We start from the raw sequence: 19,967 nt of genomic DNA, 5'->3' as shown, positions 1-19,967 counted from the left end.
TGTGCGTCGTGTTTGTAGATACAAAGATACAACAAGAGCACATAAAATTGTTTGCAAAAGCAGAATGAGGAGCTCTCATTCTCTCTACTATAAAAAAATGAGTCAGTGCCACAGTCTGTTTTACGTACCGCCATACTCTTCTATCTGTTAAGGGTGTATTACTGAGAAATGCAACAGCAAGTGATTTGGTGGATAGTGAACTGATCTTCATCTGTAAGAACTGATGTAACAGAGGGGGATGTATGCAGAGACTTAAGAAGCACACAAAATTTCAACACACAAGAACAGTATATATGGCATGGAGGATGGAAAGGCAGAAGCAAGATCATCAGGATTCTCAACTAGGAAGAGAAGCTGGTTTTCCAGAATATAGCATCACTTTGAAACATCACAGATTTCTGGTATTAAATGACAAGTGATGGAACTCCAAAAAAACAGATACAGAAACAATGGATAAGGACAGTACTGTAGCACAGAATTTTGTACACAAAATTCAGCTAAGAAGGGTAGATTTTCAGTAAACTACCACAGCTAGTGGGCAATGATGTTGCTAGTGCAACACTTCAAGCTCTTGCAGCAATTCAAGAACAAAGCTTCCTAGAAATTGGAGGAAAGGAAAACTGGTAAAAACTGGCTGATTTTTAGGGTTCCATGAGAGGCTGCAAGAAAAGCTTATTGCCCTGCACAATAAAACAAGCAAAATCAAGTGGGTCAAGTTTTGTGCTTAAAGAGTCTGTATGGCACTATTCAAAAAAAAAGCATAAAGCATACAAATGAAAAGCTCAAAATAGATTCTCCTATTAATAGGTTGTCTATTAAAAGCAGTAAATGCAGAAAATAGAGGTTTATAAATCACTGTCTGATTCTGTAAAGTATTTTTTACTTCTTCCATTAAACATGTCACATTATAAATACAACTGGTAATCTCAGCTTGCTGTTAATTCAAAATTAGCTCAATTCATAGTTATTATACAATTTGTACATGCCACTATTTATTATCCTACAAATATACTTAAGTGGCTTCATACAAGATTCAGCCACTGACTGTAAAAACACTTCCAAACCTACGTATTAGTTATGGTACACAGATGATGAATCACAGAGAAAATATCAGTAAGAAGAGGTAAGTCTTACAAAGTTAAGATTCATCTCATGAGTGCTCTTGAATGATTAATAAAAGCATACATCAAGTTCAAATACTACACTATTAAATTAAGATACAAAAAAAAGTTTTAAAATTGTGAAAAATTGCTGAACAAGAGAAAAGTTAATAGTGACAGATCATACAAACTTGGAACCACCAAGTGTTTCACTAACTTGTGGTGCCTACCTCTGTAATGGCACATTTGGTAAACGTGAACGGGTCCTGCCCTGATCGTCGCCACGGTGAGGAGATACAGATCGTGAACGATGATGTGTTGTTCTTTGCTGTTCTGGCACAGTTAGCGTTGTAGATTTACTTTCTCTAGTACTAGATCTATAACCTACTGACAAGAGGGCAACAAAAGGAAATTAGAGAATAAAAGTCTGGGTCTGGAAAGAATTCAGATGGTTAGTCCTTCCAGGAACACACATCTAAATGCTTACACAACTTTCAAGTTGTCATTCAGCTGTTGTACATCCCGATGTATCATGCAGCCAGGATAAATTACAAGCATTACCTTTAAATGTCTATATGTAGAGAGACAGAGAAACTGAGATGATTTTCATACTGGAAGATGTGGAGGAGAGGACTGAAATAGTTTTCTGAATTGGGGAAGAGTACCCAGAGTAACTGGTATTTCAAAATTGTCATACAGTAGCAAACACTTGAAAGGAATCCAAGCAATGTAGGTTTACCTCATCTAAAAAATGGAGAAGGCACACTTGTGTACAGCAGCACAGACTCATCCAGGACTGCTCACATATAAAGCATCATTCTGACTCTTGTTTCAGTTAAATACAAAGATATTATCTACTGAACTTGGCCAAAGCCACCTACTTTAAAAAATTACGAGCATTTAGAATACTGTAGAGAATATTGGGTGTTGCATACTCTGCAGAACATTTTTTCTGAATACTGTGAATGAGATGCAAAGTTTCCTGTAGTTCATTTTTACATAGGATTCAAAAAGAAAAATCAGCAGAATGTTAGTACATTTTAAAGCATTGATATTCCTGTGCCTTTTTCCATGTAGCACACTGTTTGCCTTCATACACACTTTGAATCCCATCCTAACACAGACAATGAAGCTCAATAAGATGAACAGCTTTCAAAAGGTGCCTGTTATCTTTGCAAAAGAGCCTAAGGAGATTTGCTCAGACTTCAGTTGCTCACTTTTAGACATTTAAATTAGATTACAAGAATCCCTTGACAGAAAATCCCTTAATGACAGAAAGGGTCACTCCTTGAGTCATACCCTAATGACTTCACAATTTATTGTTTAGATTCCAAAATAATCATTTTGCTGCTTCTCTGAATTTGTCTAGCATTACGTTCCTGTAATGTGTTATTTTGTTCAGCTAAAAACACAGCCTGTATCAGAAATCTTCTTTCCATGCAGGAAAAGACTATGATTTAGTCACTCAATTGTCAGTTGGATAAATTAAATAAGTTGCATTTTTTAAGGATCTTGTTATAGAGTTTCAAGTTTGGGGTTTTTTTTCATACTTTTTATAATTCTTGTAGCTCTTCTCTGACCTTCTAACAAATTGTTATAGCCCTCTTAAAAGCATGGCCCATATACAGAGCCTGTATTAGGCTTGCTCATGTATTCAATGACACTTAATAACCTGTTTAGCTGCAAGTCTGAACCCTGACCACAAACATCAAGAAAGCATTCACGCTCTTTCTCCCAAATTGTACATCGGTTTCCCAACCTATTCTAATGGACATCTAACTTATCTGAATGCACTATCTCATTATCAGACCAGGAGAAAAACACTTTGTTGAAAAGGTGACAAGTAATCCTAAAATCAGAACATCTTCCACCGTAGAACAGATTATTTTAGTAACACAAAACTGAGAACAGGGACCTACTAGATTATGCATTTTATCATCCAAGGAACTCTAAGACTGTTTTCCCTGGTTATACAGCTTATAATATCACAGCCTCCAGAACTGTGTCCACACGTTTTATATAGTACTGAGCAGAATAGCAAAAGTTATCCAAAGATAACAGATGAGCACCAAGGTGCTGTAGTAACCTGCAGTAGCTTCCAGCCTTACACCAGCAGCAACTTTAGTAAATAAAAAAAGATTGGCTTCAATAATTTATTGTTGTCTTTAATATATTTACCACTACAAATATGATAGGGAAGGCAGGTGTGAAGGAGACAAGGTTAACAAAAAGATGATTAGACAGTTTTACTATGGACTTTCTGGTTACTGTCAGCTAGAAAACATGCAGAAAGACCTTTGCAAGTTCTGCGATCATTTTGTCCAACTTTCGTGTCTTATACTTCATAGTATAGCAGCTCGTGTGAGAACATGGGAAATAACTTTTTTCTTCCATTTGTTGAAGCAGAGAGGTGAGATGAGTTTAGTAAATCAGGGAAATGGGAAGCAGTATGAGTATTGATAGATCTTCGAGGGTAGGTTTGGGCTCAAAGAAAAGCACTTGTAATAAGAGTATATGATGTAGCTCAGAAACAAACATCAGTGACCATAACGTTGTGTGCATGTGTGCATTGTTCCTAAACACTGATTTAGACCTGTCAAACAAAAATAATTAATATAGTTTCATATTTAAAATGTGGCATTACTCAAGTTTGGGGAGGTTGGGGGCTATCATTTGAAAACCAGAGAAGGACATGGAGAAAAAACTTTTGGGAGAGCTCACTACCAGCTACATAAACAGCAAATGCTTGGCACTTAATAGGCATTTTTAATAGCAAAGCTGTATTGAGTATTGACTGCAAAATAGACCTGTAAAAGTTGATGGCATGCATGAAAGTATCTACCAAGGTTTATAAACTTTTTAACAAAGAAGGCCTCCAACATTTCAGAGGTTCTGATGCACTGTGATGCTGGAGTACCTTATCTGCTGTAAAAGTATTTCAGAGTTGTGTAATAAAATTAGAAAGAAATATGAGGATCTCCCTGATCTCAGGACAAGGTGCAAATTCTGAGACAAAAAAGGGACTCCCTCAGACTTCAGTGGGGATTCCCTCATCTCATGTACTAAGGTTGCTGCAGGAAATGTCTGGGTTTTTGTCAGAGGAAGAAAAAAGACTACACATGACAAAGGCTGGATGTGTTCCCTTTCCCAGGATAATTAAAACTAAGCTGTATGTGCTAAAAGATATTTCATTTTCCAAACAAGCTTGTTTTAGATAAAATCCTGTCATCTCTATCAGAAGGAACACTAGTTTACATTTATTTGACACTAAAATCAAAGAAATCCAAAACTTCTTTCCAAGCTTTAGGCAACTGTACTGAAATACATATAATTTAAATATAAAAAATTTAAATATAAATTTCAGTTTAAAATATATTTCTAGAGTATCTCGAGTCTGCCTAAAAAAATACACCTAGGATTATCCTGTACACTTAAAAATCTGGTAAAGAAAGATGATTTTATGCTACATATTCTTCATAGCCAAGCCATCCAGGGAACAATATCTAAAACTTGTGCAGTGTGTACACAAAGCTTACAGAACAGACAGAGCAATAACAATTCACATTTATCCTAAGTATTAGCTCAAGTATTGTCAAGTTGGTCAAATCACACCCATATTTCCATAGTGACCATGACAGTGACAGCAACAGTAGCATTTCCTCATATCCTCAATACAAAGGCTCTGTGCTCTCCAGAGTGAGCAGAGAATTTTTTTGCATGGACCAGCATGATAGCAGCAATCAAGCTTATGGTAGTTTACGCAGAAGTTTCTCAGCTGCTCATGGGAAACTGTCAGGTGTGACATGAAATGGAAGCTGGATGGATGATGAAAATGGTTCTAGCAAATGTTTGACACCAGGACTTTTTTTTTTTTTTTAAATACAATACAGACAACAACAAGGTGTTGTGTTGCTGTCACCCTGCTGCTACAGGAGGAAGGTAAGTACAATGCAACCATTTATGCAGATTACATATGATAGAAACATAAATATTTCCAAAGAGTTACCCATAGCATAAGCAATACAGCTCATTAAAAATATCCTTTGGGATATTGCCAACTGTATATAAGCTTTTTTCTTTTTAATTAAGAAAGTTACTGAAGTTTTGGTTAAAAAGATAGGCCTCAAAACACTATTGGTTTTTATTAAATCCTTTACTGATCCTTTACTAACCCTTCCTATATACTTAGCATCGGTGAGGCCACATCTGGAGTACCGGGCTCCCCAGTACAAGACAGACATGGGGTTACTGGCGTGAGTCCAGCTCAGGATCACAAAGATAATTAAGAGACTGGAGCATCTCTCATATGAGGAGAGGCTACGAGATTTAAAATAATATTTTCTTCATGTAAATAGATGTGGGCATACCATAAAAACCTGTCAAAAATCAATTCTGTTTAAAGTTGAGTTTCAAATTAAAGCTACTTTCAGCTGTTGATATAAACTCCTTTTATGAACAGTTCTATGAGCTGATTTTAAAAAAACTATATATATCACTGCAAGATACTAATAATAAATGAGGAAAGTACAATTATATGAAAGGTAAGACACATTTGTGATATGACAAGGGAAAAATGCTTTTCTTAAAATATTCTTGAAGTTATCAAAGTGTCATTATTTTTGATGTAGCATTCTTTACTTCCATCATCAAGCAGTGATTCTTTGCAGCTGCTGAAACCCCTAGGAAAACAGTTTTCTCTGTTATTACTAAATGCTAATACTGCACTTGCCTTAGCAATTGGTAAAACATTTGAAATTATAGTTTTAAGGATTTCCAGTGTTTGGCTAGTTAAATTAGCCAAAATATTTTAATCATTCCTTTTTTAGCTTATGGTGGTGATCAAGTGAACGTTACTGCATCTACATTTTGCAGTTATGTGTCTGTTTTTTAGAAAATGAGCAATAATCTTTGTGAAAATCTTGAGATATTAAGAAGACAAAATAACTTCCTTCTCTTCTGAATATTTCAAGAAAAAGAATAAATTAATAACTGTAACAGTGTTTGTTTATCATATATAAGCACCACAGTGGGTAACATTGGCAAGTAAGTGGTAAAGGAAGGAAAAGGGGCTTTAAAGGGAAACATTTTCTTTTGCATCACATGTAAACTCAATTTTTATATTCTTACTTCTGTTGAGAAGTAATATCTTAATCCTAGACTAATCTAGTTGAAGCCAATAGAGGCTATGCCAAAATGCTCTAAGAGTGGATCTGAGCTGCATCGTCATCCTACGTTATGGGGAAATATGGATATTCGTTGTTCCCTCCCACATGCATACCTTGCAGGAGAATGTGTGGGAAATCTGGACCAGACAACAGCTGCAGTGCACTCCGGTGAGGCCCATGGTATGGGGGACAGGAAGAGGGAAGGGGTAAAGGCCCTGCAGCACAACAAGGAACTTGCGTGCAACTTAGTTTTAACAGAGGAGACTGTTAGATGGAGAAGATACTGCGCTATTCATTCAGTGCAAATTAAGGTAGCAGTCCAAAGTCTTAGAAGATTTAGCAATGTGATAAGTAAAGAAGGTTAGACAAGAGGGTAGAAATGCATATCTGAACTTGGTGTCCAGGCACATTTGTGAATCTGTGTCTAAGATTCTTGAGCAATTCAGTAGACGGTGGGACTGGCAACCTTTTCCAGCTCTCACTGCAAAACACATTTTCATATGCTGTCTAGGCTGTCACACATTTGTGGCTGATGACTGAAATTTTCTTTGCCCCTGTGTGCCTAAAGTCTAACCCCCTTTTAAGAATTCAGGTTGCACCTGCAAACAAAACCCCCACACTTACATGTATATCCACTTCACATAGGAATCACAAACAGATGAACTCCACTTACAGTTGCCAAACATGTATCCATTAAACTCAGAATAGACAAATTTGTGCTTGGTCAGGTCAGCTGCCAGACTGTTTCTGATTAGGTGGACTTCAGAAGGAGTTTCCTCACCAGGCCCTTTGAGTTTCAGTTTAGAGACTCTCAGATCATTGTAAATCCTGTTCCTACAGATTAAATCTTGCAATTTTCTACAGTGATCTCTGAGAAAGTTTGGACCCATAGGTTCTTCAAAGGCACAACTGAGCATGCACAGACCCAAGAAATTTCTGTAAGAATCAGTGACTCAAGTGCTGATCCAGTGAATAGAGTCCAATGCATTCAGCTGAACATTTTTTAATGTTTCCTGTCAGATGGAAAACGGTTTTGTATTGGGTTTGTGTGGCAAGGTTTTGGTAGCAGGGGGGCTAACGGAGTGGCTTCTGTGAGAAGCTGCTAGAAGCTTCCCCTATGTCCGATAGAGCCAATGCCAGCCGGCTCCAAGATGGACCCGCTGCTGGCCAAGGCTGAGCTAATGAGTGACGATGGTAGCGCCTCTGTAATAGCATATTTCAGAAGTGGAAAAAGTTGCTGTGAAACAGCAACTGCAGCAGTCAGAAGAGAGGAGTGAGACTATGTGAGAGAAAGAACTCTGCAGACACCAAGGTCAGTGCAGAAGGAGGGGGAGGAGGTGCTCCAGGCACCAGAGCAGAGATCCCCCTGCAGCCCATGGTGAAGACCATGATGAGGGAGGCTGTCCCCCTGCAGCACATGGAGGTTAACGGTGGAGCAGATATCACCTGCAGCCCGTGGAGGACCGCACACCGGAGCAGGTGGATGCACCTGAAGGAGGCTCTGACCTCATGGGAAGCCCACACGGGAGCAGGCTCCTGGCAGGACCTGTGGACCCGTGGGGAAGAGAGGAGCCCACGCTGGAGCAGGTTTGCTGGCAGGACTTGTGACCCCGTGGGGGACCCACGCTGGAGCAGTCTGTTCCTGAAGGATGGCACCCTGTGGAAAGGACCCACGCTGGAGCAGTTCGTGAAGAACTGCAGCCCGTGGGAAGGACTCACGTTGGAGAAGTTCATGGAGAACTGTCTCCCGTGGGAGGGACCCCACGCTGCAGCAGGGGAAGAGTGTGAGGAGTCCTCCCCTGAGGAGGAAGGAGTGGCAGAGACGTGTGATGAACTGACCGCAACCCTCCTATTCCCCGTCCCCTGCGCCACTCGAGGGGAGGAGGTAGACAAATCAGGAGTGAAGTTGAGCCCAGGAAGAAGGGAGGGGTGGGGGGAAGGTGTTTTAAGATTTAGTTTTTATTTCTCATTATCTTACTCTGATTTGATTGGTAATAAATTAAATTAATTTTTCCCCAAGTCAAGTCTGTTTTGCCTGTGATGGTAATTGCTGAGTGATCTCCCTGTCCGTATCTCGACCCAGGAGCCTTTCATCATATTTTTCTCCCTGTCCAGCTGAGGAGGGGAGTGATAGAGTGGCTTCGGTGGGCACCTGGCGTCCAGCCAGGGTCAACCCACCACAGGTTTATTTCAAATGGCAAATGGATGCCTCAAAGAACTGGCAGCTGAAAAAAGCCCCAATTCTTAATACAGTATACTGAAACCTTAAACATAAGTAAGTCTACACAGATATGCCAGTATCTACATTGCCAACTAAAAAAATGAAATAATAAACAGGAAAAAAATATTTAGAACCTATGATTTATTTTAATTTTAAATGTTCGCTCTCTCAGCTGATGTAAAAATATCAAGATTAATCACTTCATTAAAGCAAATATCATTACTAGACATACCTGAACAAATTTCCCTCTTAGTAACTCAGGTGGTAAGTGTATTAAAGTAAGGAAAGAATCCAATCAACATCAAAGGAAGGAGAATTTGGCTCACTAAACATCAAAATGGTATTGCGTTAATAAAATACGTGATTTATTTGTATGGATATATAATGAATAAATAAATTGTCAAATTATTTTAAACACAGATCAGGAAGACAGAGAGCTTTCCAAATCCCACCATGATTTAATTCAGCAATTTTCATCAGGAAGGCCCACAGAAAAACTGATCTAGTGCTGGCAATGACATAGTGACTCTTCAGTTAGTTTGGGACAATTGGGAAACATAGTCATCTGACTTGTGGCAACAGTCAAATGGAAGTAGAAAAATGTGGTATCCAAAATTATGCTCAAGATTTTCAGTATGTAAGGAATGCTGAACTAAAAATCAAACAACGATAGTCTCTACAAGTATATATTTATGAACATTTAGGTAATGATAGTTCATGAAGGCTTATGAAAACTACAAAAGATATAGCCATGCTACATGCATCTTAATCTACAGAATCATGCATTCTCAATAAAGTCCATGGGAGACTGCATTATATCTAAGTTTCAAGCAAAAAGCAAAATAAAAAAAAATGCTTGCAATAAACACTGAAATCTTAATTACTATTTTAAAATGATTTTTTAAATTTAATTTATACTTTAAATAATGCTTGGAACATTAGGCAGTAAACAATTAAACAATTTGAACCATCCAGTGGTTCACATATGAAGAATGATATGTAAAATAAATATCAATGAATGAGTAGTAGAGTCTTTTAGTTCACCATGATTTAGGACAGGTACCATGGAATAATCAGGAAAACTGTTTTTTTCACAATGCACTCTCCGAAACCAGTATCCTCAATATTCCGAAATGTTATAAAGAAAAAAAAAACAAACAAGCAAAAAGAAGAAGAAGAAGAAGAAGAAGAAGAAGAAGAAAGCAGGACCATGCTGTTCACCCACGCACCTGGAGGAACAACTCCAATACCATCATCAACATCATAATCTGAGATGTCACTATCACTGATTGGCCGAGATCCTGCACAACAGTAAGGTAAACAAATACCTGAACATCTGGTCGTGTTATAAAATGTAAAAATGTTTATTTAATGTACTACTGAAATTAAAAAGATGATTTTAAGTCTAAACAACAGAGGAGGAGAACTAAACTGCAGTGACTGACAGTGACGTTTCACAAGACAGCTGAGCCAATTTAACATCTTACAGCTGCTGCAGCCTCCTTTCCCCTTCTCCTTCCCTCAAATCCTCAGTAATCATCTACTAGGACAGTTTATCTCACTAAACCAGCAAAAAGTTAGCTCAAAGAAAAAAAATACTTTTGTGCTATTTCAGTGAGTAAGCTGAATCAGCTTGGTGAACAGGAAAGGAGAGGTGGTAGCATATGGTGAGAGAGGGGAAGAGGAAACAGCACTGCCAGCTTTTAGAAAAGTTCAAATATCTCATTAAAACTAACCTTTAATTTGCTCACTCTATACATATCCTCATGTAGCAATTACAGCAGTATCACATTTTTATAATTAATTCCTGAATGTGCACCAATTTCCTATGCATTGGCTGGAATGAATGACTTCCATGTTTAAGAAAAAACAGAAAAATAGCCTGGGAACGTATTTTAAAATAATCTCCTACATCCTTCTTATTTCTAAATAAATCTTAAATTAATTTAAATGAACAGAGAAGCTACAATATTCAAATATTTCAATACATTCATTATTTTAATATGCCTCATACAAACCTGAAATCAGACTCTTCAAAACAACTGTGCCTCCCAAATACACACATACAATTTCTCTTTGCTGCAAAAGTACACTTCTCATCTGATTGTATAATAAGCATATTGGAGGCCGAGACGAACTTTATGACAAGAAGTGTTTTTAAGCCTCATAAGTCTTTAAGGACTTTCTTTTTTAAATAAAAAGCTTTTCATTATTAAAAAAGGTATCCAATAATGATGCACTTCATCTTTCTATTTAAAAGGAAATTTGTGAAAACAAATGTTTGAACAAGTTTCTTTTGCTAGTGAAAACCAAACCAATTCCAACAGGTTTCACATACTTAAAAGTTATGCGTCACAGGTGAAAGGCTGCCATGTCATAATGTCATAATTTACATCTCTTTTTTGCCACACATTTTCATTATGTTTAAAGACTATGAAATAGTATTTTTATCTTGTATATGAAAGTTAAATACCATTACACCATATCCAGTACTTCTAATTTAAAATTTAAAAGAGATGAATAGAATTTGGACCTACTTTGTAACTTTTTGCTAGCGCTTTCTCCACCATGAACATGTCTTCTTGGCATGAAAGGTGATGGCTGAGGCAGAGGTAGTGAAGATTCATCATGTGTCTGTAGCTTATACCAATGTGGTTCATCATCTAAAAGTGCTGTCTCCAGCTCTATAAGAATCTAGTAGAAAAATTATCAGGTTTTAATTTTACTTTCAAGGCACACACAGACAAACACATATATAAAATATATATGCATATGTATTCAAAACCAAACAACGAACTCAGGAGAAATGTGATTGTATGTATCACCTCTCCAAGAAATTCACTCTCTTCTTCTTGCACTCTTGGCTGATCCCATACGGTTATTTCAAGCATTCGTTCTCTAAAATCTCTACGATGTACATGTGAGTAGAGAAAAGTTTGGTTCCATTTTGGCTCTAGGCTTTTCTTTACTGTTTTGGTCCTCCTTTTACTCTTATCACTGAAACATAAATATTTGTTGTAAATTGTTTGTAGAGATAAATCACAAAATGCCATCTACTCATCAGCACTCACTGTTTTCATTCTTTCTGATCTGATAATGCCTAAAAGAGAAAAGTATTTGCTGTACAGTGGATCACATTCATCCAAAAGTTCACAAAGTTAATTTGATACTGACTTGCATGATTCAAGCACAACTTTTTGTTATAATTAATCTAACTATAACAAATTATTAAAAGGAATTATTTACTTCATAAGCACTCATTTAAAAGTTGATTCAATACATGGTAAATTCCAACATAATTTTATAAACTGAAAAACTACTACCTTCTGTCTGGAAGAAAATACATCTTTACATAGGGATTCCTGGGGCGTCCATCTGCTCTTGGTGGCAAATCTGTTGCTTGCAGAACATTTACTATTAACTGATGTCCCACTTTGTCGTACCACAGTTTAACCTACAAGAATCAAGTTACCAGAAAACATTACTGAAGATGGAGAAAAAACAGAGTTTTCAGACTGCATCACATTAACCACAATGTAAAAGTAACCATTTTTTTTTTCCAAGAGACAAATCCCTTAATATTTAGTTAAGTTAAGATGGAAAAGATGACGGTATATACCAAAGACTTTTGTATTTACCACAGCTGAATAAAATGGTGGTGCCTGATTATACTTACATTGTTTATTGTACTCACTGCATAGTCTTGTATCTGTGAGTGCATTTAAACCAGCATATGTCTTAGCTCTGCATCTTAAAAGCTGCATTCAAATAGGAAGCCCCGACTGCAGCTAAACTTGAGGCATAGTTGAAATCTATCTACTCTGATTTGTCACCTTGCAAATGTTCTTACGAAAAGTATAATATACAGCTAAATCATTTCTTAAGAGAATCATAACATCATGAAATTTTTGAGCCTGCTGTATACTTAGAAATTAACATGATCAATATAAAAAAATTTAAGAATGTACAAAACAAAGTCTAAGTACTCACATTATATTTAATAAGCACAGCTTCAATTAGTATTACAGACAGTTCCAGGATATAATGTGTATCTAAATTAAAATGCATTACTGAATAGTGTAACTTTTAACAAATACACAGCTCTTTAAGTGCTCCCATGAAGAAGATAAAGTGGTTCTATGCTTGTTATCTACGGATTACTGGGCATGTACAGTAGAGCGACCATTTTCAATGCAGATGGTACAGGGTGACAAGTTACAAGACACTTTTATGGGCTCCTCTCAATGTAAATTCCTGCACTCTTTGTTGTATTAAGACAACAATTATTTACCCCTGCTGTGATTACAGTGATGGTTTGTGAGTGTGTACAGGGGGTCTTAAAGAACATTTGAACGATGTTAGTCTTTACCAACAGCAGACATTTCTCTTGACTTCCCAATAGACCTTGGGAATGTGGAGGGCTGAGGGACCAGCACTTCACAGATTTTCATTAACAACTCAGGAAAAACAAAATATGCTTACAGAAAGCTGCCCTGGCAGGACTTGTGGTGCATCCCGTAGGGCTCCAGGGCTGGTTGGAGATATAACAGAAATAGAAGGCCTTTCCATCTTCTGAGATTCAAAAGAACTTGAACCTAAAAATACATGAGAAATACATGAACTTTCCATCCAAAATTTTGAAGTGAATTTGGATAACTTATGAATTGCTTTTTCTTTGAACTGTATAAAGCTTGTATTTATACACAGTATAACTGGATTAATATACAGAAAGATTTTAAACTGCTGTAGATAGCATGGTGAAAAAGACTGTCTGAATACCCTTACCCCAGATTAAACCTGCCATTTTTTGTTTTATTTGAAATAACATATACAAAAGAGCTCCTCATATAGCAGTGACAAACCATACCAAGTGTTTTAAATAAAATATTGTCGTCTGACAGAATTACACATCTCCCTTCCAACCCAAACTATTCTGTGATTCCATGATCTCAAATCTTTGATGAATAAACCCACATCTGTTGTATGGATTATACTCCTGGCAGCCTCTGAAATTTTAACTCCCAAGGAACTGGCACACAGGAAGGTACGCAGGACATGTGTCTGACCTGGAGGATGCTCCGGCGCCTGCTGGACATCAGCAGTTGTCCACCAGCGAAGCAGAGCCCTCACTAACGCGATGAGCTCATGATAGGTATAACAGCACTCAGTTGCCCCACAGGACCCTGTCCTAGGGAAGGTTTCTGGCTGCATCTCAGACAAGGCTCAGATGAGAAAGAACTGGGAGCCATGGCCCTCACGCACTCTAGCTGACACCATTCAAATGGGATAGTTAAAAAGAAAACCATTCTTTTGAAGCATGATACACAAAAAGTTCACCTAACTAATGTCTTCTTGTTAAGAAAAAGAGAAACAAGAACTCTGGACTTACACTGGATGGTGCAGGAGGTGAAATCCTGACACCATTGGTACCTTTGGCAATCCCTTATACTTGCTTTCTCTCTTATGTTAGGGCAAGTAAATGACTGTTTTGGGCCACAGCATGTATACCAGTATGGTACTAACAATACAAGATATAGAAGAAAACAACAAAATCCTGCTAACATTTGAAATCTGTATAGCTTTTAATCAAATCTATACTGTTTCAAATTTAACACACAAGACCAAAACCCATTTAATTTTGTCATACAAAAACCTCAGAGCCAATGCAGTCTCCCAGTACTCATCGTTCAGAAAATTCATAGCCGAAACCATTGTGCTGAGTACAAGACCATGCTTAGTGAAAGGAACAAGGCATGTACTCACTAGACTCTAACGGGGGGTGAGAAGTCTCGGGAATCCGTGGAATATCACTGAAACGTGAATATACACATAGTAATTACAAACAACGGAGACAACCTGCTGCTGTACAAATACGTTTCTGGGACACTATTTTAGAAGTACGGATATGTTTCTGTTCTAATGGGTTACAAGGAAAGAAAGGGGAAGTATTTAAAGACATACTTTCCACTAGCATCCATGAAAATCTTACTAATGCAAACTACTTCTTTCAAGTTAAGGAACTAGCAGACGTAACAATATGAGCACTACAATGTTAACACTGTGGATGGATTCCACGACACTTTTACAACCAGAAGAATAAAGTTAGAGAGCTTTTAGGAAGTGAAAGGTGGCAAAAGTTAGTATAGCTACAGATGTTCAACTATTTTTTGGAGCAAAAAAAATCCAAAAAATAAGACACAGATTGACTCACTAGTAATTTTTATATAAACGTCTCAAGGAGTTCACGGAATGAAACTGATGAAAATGTCTTATAATAATAAAAAGAAAAAGCAAATAACATTAGCAATGTTAAACAAACAAAAGAATAAAGCATTTCTTCAAAGCCTAAGAAAAAAAATCAAACCATATTACATTGGGTATGAACATTTTTCGACATACACATACCCAGCACATATATAGGTGTAAGCAAAATCAAACTGGTTAAGTCCACACACATCTATCAAAAGTTTGCCATCAACAAATTTACTCTTCCATCCAAATCTGGATGATGCTAGCTCCTGACTCTCTTCTGTTCTCAGCAATCATTGAAAAGACATTGCGAGAGCAAGAAATTACTGTTATTGTACAAACATTAGCAAAATAACAGAGCAGGAAAATGAAAACAAAGCTCTTCAGTGAATTACTTGAAAATATTTTCATCTACACAAAATAATCCAAAATTGGAACTACAATAACATTTCTGAAGAACATTTACATGATTTTAAGTCTAAAGCTGAGCATTTTAAAGGTATTCAGGCATCTCTCTGTTCAGTGAAACACTGTCTTACTGACTTGGAAGTCAATAAAACTAAGACTCCTGGGTGTCTAAAAGTCACTTAGGAAAAAGAGACACTTAAGTCAGAAAAGTACTATTTCATAGTACTATTTCACAAAAATATAAACAGATTAATGACGTATTGCACAGCAGGGCCGCTGTGCAGACTTCTTTCTCTTAACATTTTCTCCCTTCAATTTCCAGGGCAATTCTCATCAGTCTGAAATATTTACTTAGCATATTCAAACTGATTTTTCTGTTCAATAAAACATTAAGTTTGCAATGTTTTCTTGTGCTAGAATATGAACAGTCTCACATACAGTATAGCATTGTTTGTAATAATATCCCATTTAGGATAAAGTACAACCTACTGTGGGTTTTTCACCCACCTGGGTGGGTGAAAAAATGGTCGAGTTGATAGTATTTTCCTCACTTAGAGTTGGCGATATAAAAGTACTTGCCAGGTAAAGGTAAATAACAAAAAATAATCACATCTTTCTTAAGACTTTACTCATCAGACAGGAAAGAACTAAAAGTATAATTTTTAATGTATTTTTCTAAACCCCTTGTCATTCTTAAGAAAAACTGACAGGAACAGTGGAAGCTAGAACATAAATTTCAACTCCCAACAAAATACATGGTTTGCAATAGAAATGTTATTTGGTAGCTTTCCCACCCACCCCACCATATTAGAGCTCATTCACCCTCAGGAAATCTCTAGAATTTTATAGTACAATGAACAGCTTTTATATATATATATATATATATATATACACACACAATATTATTGCTAGGAAATCTTCTCTTCCCTAATATATTTATCTTGTTTACGTACAGCTCCACACAGAACTGCAAGATACAAAAAGCAAAGAAACCAGTAAATTAAGTATACAATACAGTACTGATCACCAAACTCGTGGCAGAGTATCCTAACAAGCTCTGTAGCAGTTCTGCGTTCTGCTATTGATTTCAAAATGGACATGAAATAATTCAAAGCTATGCTTCTGTCCATATTTAAACTTCTTACAAATTCAATAATTCACTTTGCATAAACATTTCTTAAATATTACATGCCCACAAGAAAATAACTGGTGTTTTATATCTAGTGACTTTATCAAATGTACCAGTGGTATTTTTTTTTAAACATTGGCATTTTAATTGAAGAAGGAAAATACGAAAAAGAAACTATAATCTCAGGCTTGTTAGGTAAGAAAATAAGTCTTATCTAGCCTGCTCTTATGGATTGCAGGAAATATTCTAACACTATGATTTACAAAAAAAGCTCTTCAGAAGAAATAGTAGAAACCTCATGACTTATTCAAAACTAGACTAGTCAAAGCAAATGGTAAAAACAGAGTAAGAAGTAGTACAACCACTTATTGAAAATAAGAACAAAATTTTGCTCTGCTTTCATTGCTCTGCAATGTGAACGTCAGAAAAGTAATGTCAGACACATTCCAGTGAACAGCTGCTAACGTCAAGCTTTGTCTTTCTATCTCTACCCTGAAAGGCAAAGGTTTTGTGTGATCTTATGTGATGTTACATATGACTATCTTATGTCTGATCCTTCCACACCTCAATGAATACATAACTTAAACCAAACTATACCTTAAGTTGAGACTACTCTGTGCAGATACATTGTCTGTGAAGATCACTATTTTGTAAAACACAGGAGCAGGTATAATTTCCCTGAGGGCTACAGTCAAGAGCTTGATCACTGAAGACAAACCAAATTCAAATGTGGTTGTAACCCACACTTCTTTAGGTTTCTCTAGGGACAGAAGCATCGTCCTCTACACCTTACAGAGCTTTCAGAGTTTCTGAGTACCTGTCCCCAGTGCTCATTCTCCTATTTCCAAAACCGTTACCTCCCATCAGAACCTGTAGATCAATCTGCAGTTTGCACTAATTACATTACTTGAGTGACACTCTGGAATTCAGTACTGCCTGGTTTATGATGGAAGTTCAACCTCCTTGCGAGGACCTAGAGCACAGTAGCAGTCCCTGCACAGAGGAGCTGAATCACGCCAGAGAAACAACAATTTTGGCAATATTATCTGTGGAAATCCAAGCAAAGATAGATAGCATCTGACAAAGAAAACAGAGACAAATGAAAAAACATTTGTTTTACCTGCACTATCCCACAGAGTTCACCCAAGCACACAAGAGACAGTGAGTTAGTTACCACGGCAGGTTTCTTCTCCAAAAAGCACAGTGCCAGAGGATTTTTTATGCTGTCCTATGTTAACCGCCTCTCGCATTGTATGCATATTCATAGGTAATTATTGCCCTCATATTTAGATAGCCAACCCATTAATTCTACTTTTTATAGGTTTCTTGTCTACCTTGTGTTGCAATCATTAGCATCAATTAGTTTCTATGGAGTTTTTAAGGTACTATTGTGGTTATACTGTTTATTGTTGTTATGCCTTCATCTGCTAATAGTGTTACATGTTTCACATTTTTCTCTAATAAACATCCTACAATTATCCATTACTCAAAATTACATTTGCTGGTAGACACAGAAATCCACATTTACAAGACTGAGCAAATTGTTCAGACATCAATTTTGTAACTGGCAGTCATCTAATTTGTAGGCTTACAGACCTCCATTATTCACTTAAGCCACACTGTGTCATATTTGGGCTTTTTAGACCTAATATGCTAGGACTTTTTAAATAGAGACCATTAAAAGTGCTGGTACATTATTTGCATTATTAATAATGAGAGATGAAAACACTTAAATTATGCAGATGAAATATCATTTTTCAGGTCTTTCCGGAACCTATTTCCTCACAGGAATTTTAGGTGTAATGGATTACGACTTAATGCTGTATCAAGCAGCTTCGATTTTGCTGAGTCAGCACCTAAAGTAGACACAAAACTTTGCTATACTAGATTTGTTGGATTAAATAAAATCCTCTGTCACAAATTTGAAACAATCACATATTTTGGAGAACAAGACAAGGAGAAGCTGGAGGGGGGGAGGTAAGTAATCTGATGCAAGCAAATGATTTCTCATTATGTAACATAATTTACATAGATTATAATTATTTAAAAAAAAAAAATCCTGTGCAGTAAGTTCTTTTTTGTTAACTAATATCAGAATTTCCTTCACTGTACAACGTCTAATATTTTTTGTTCTTGTATGACGACAGACAGGTAAATCCCAATCTGACACAAAACAACAGGACTTTGACTCATTGCTGCTGGAGAAAGGAAATATCTTTAAATTTCAAAGTTATATGCTCTAGTCACTTTGGGATATTTATTTGCTCGTCTCAAAAAAAAAAAATCAATGAAGACACAACCCTTCAAGAATAGTGGTGTTGTAGTATGTAAAAACCTCCATGCTGAGACTCCATTTATCTCAAAATAAAAGCACAAACTGATGTGCTCTATTTTTGCCTATGTCTGGAAAAAAATATGTATGGGTCATCCAAAGCAAAACTTTACATCTTATTGGTACTATTTCTGGGGGCAATTTTTTAGTGTAAAAATCACTGCTCAGATTCAGAAACACTCTTTGATTTTGAATGCACTGCACATTCTATGCCTCAGTTCAACAGTTGTGGTATTTTCTCTCGATTTTTCTTCAAGAATGTGTCACTGAAATGTGGTCACCTAGTACTTAATTTTTGAAGCTATTAGATTTATCAAATTAAAAAGCTAAAATAACTCAATTGGTTTAATAATGAAGTTGTCTCAAAAGCTTAAGGATACATGACATTTGCAAATATATTGATAGTAATAAATATATCTAAAGCTCATTATTTAAAATACTAATCTAGCACTTTCCTTTTACATCATTTGTACGAATCAATTTTCAGGTTTTCTTCACTTAAGGCATGGAGTTCAAGTCAGGTCCAGTATCAACATATTTCTCTTCTGCCGATTTAAACATAAAAACTAGACTTCCAAAAATCTCCTTATGGCATTTTATTTTTAATTACAAAGACATAGGACTGAATTTGCAATTTTCAGTCAGGAATGTCTCCTAATTTATCCAACTAAAGAATGTAAAATAAGGTTTCTACTCCCTCATGGTCTCCATCTGGATGGTAATTTTAGCTTTTAACAACCACTATAATTGCATCAAGCTTTCATTTTCCATTAGAAGGTCAACCTCACAACTGAAATTAGCAACAAATGTTAATTTTATTTAAGTACTTTTAATAGTGATTGCCATTAAAAAGGCAGAACTCATTTGTAAAATAAAGGTACGCTTGCACAGTACAGACTAAACCAAACATCAAAAGCTGACATGAAATAAATGTAAAAGAATATTTTAGTCAGAAAGAAAATTAAAAGTTCTTTGTTTCTAAAATTGAAAACCTATCATATTTGAGATAGATAAAAATTATAATTAGGATGAAATCTAGTAAATTCAAAAAGAAATAATCATGCATTCATAAGGAGGAAACAGTTTACTGCTACAGGATAGCGGTATTTAGAGACATAGTGAGTGCACATGAACTCTGGGAAGATGACAAACTACAGAGAGATTTAAATCCTTTTAACTTTTTTTTTTCAACTAGCCAAAAGTCACTTTTTATTGTTAATCATGTGACTCTATTCCGCAATATATATGTCAATTTATAATATACGATTAATATTTGATCCTGTAAGACTTAGCTCAAAATAGTCCCCATAGAGTCGTGTCCGGGGAAGGAGTGTAGAATATCACTAAAACAATTGTGACAAAT

General features: G+C 36.3%; 1 protein-coding gene across 10 annotated transcripts in view; it reads right to left on the bottom strand.

The window, feature by feature from the left end:
- RIMS1 (regulating synaptic membrane exocytosis 1) overlaps positions 1–19,967 on the bottom strand; it is a 355,711-nt gene that overhangs the window by 131,188 nt on the left and 204,556 nt on the right. For 7 of the 10 annotated variants that reach the window (XM_072855285.1, XM_072855274.1, XM_072855275.1 and 4 more), the window contains exons 9-15: positions 14,250–14,296; positions 12,969–13,081; positions 11,810–11,940; positions 11,312–11,483; positions 11,024–11,180; positions 9,716–9,787; positions 1,331–1,487 (exon numbers count right to left, since the gene is read on the bottom strand). In XM_072855285.1, coding sequence (XP_072711386.1) covers positions 1,331–1,487; positions 9,716–9,787; positions 11,024–11,180; positions 11,312–11,483; positions 11,810–11,940; positions 12,969–13,081; positions 14,250–14,296 — 849 coding nt within the window. Of the gene's footprint in view, positions 1–1,330; positions 1,488–9,715; positions 9,788–11,023; positions 11,181–11,311; positions 11,484–11,809; positions 11,941–12,968; positions 13,082–14,249; positions 14,297–14,697; positions 14,755–19,967 lie in introns of all 10 variants that reach the window. The other 3 variants (XM_072855279.1, XM_072855282.1, XM_072855284.1) reach the window with 2 other exon arrangements.

This window comes from Ciconia boyciana, chromosome 3 (assembly GCF_034638445.1).
Source record: "Ciconia boyciana chromosome 3, ASM3463844v1, whole genome shotgun sequence".
Classification (NCBI taxonomy): Eukaryota; Metazoa; Chordata; class Aves; order Ciconiiformes; family Ciconiidae; genus Ciconia; species Ciconia boyciana.
Note: the sequence above shows the minus strand (reverse complement) of the source record. Positions and strands in the feature narration are given on the sequence as shown.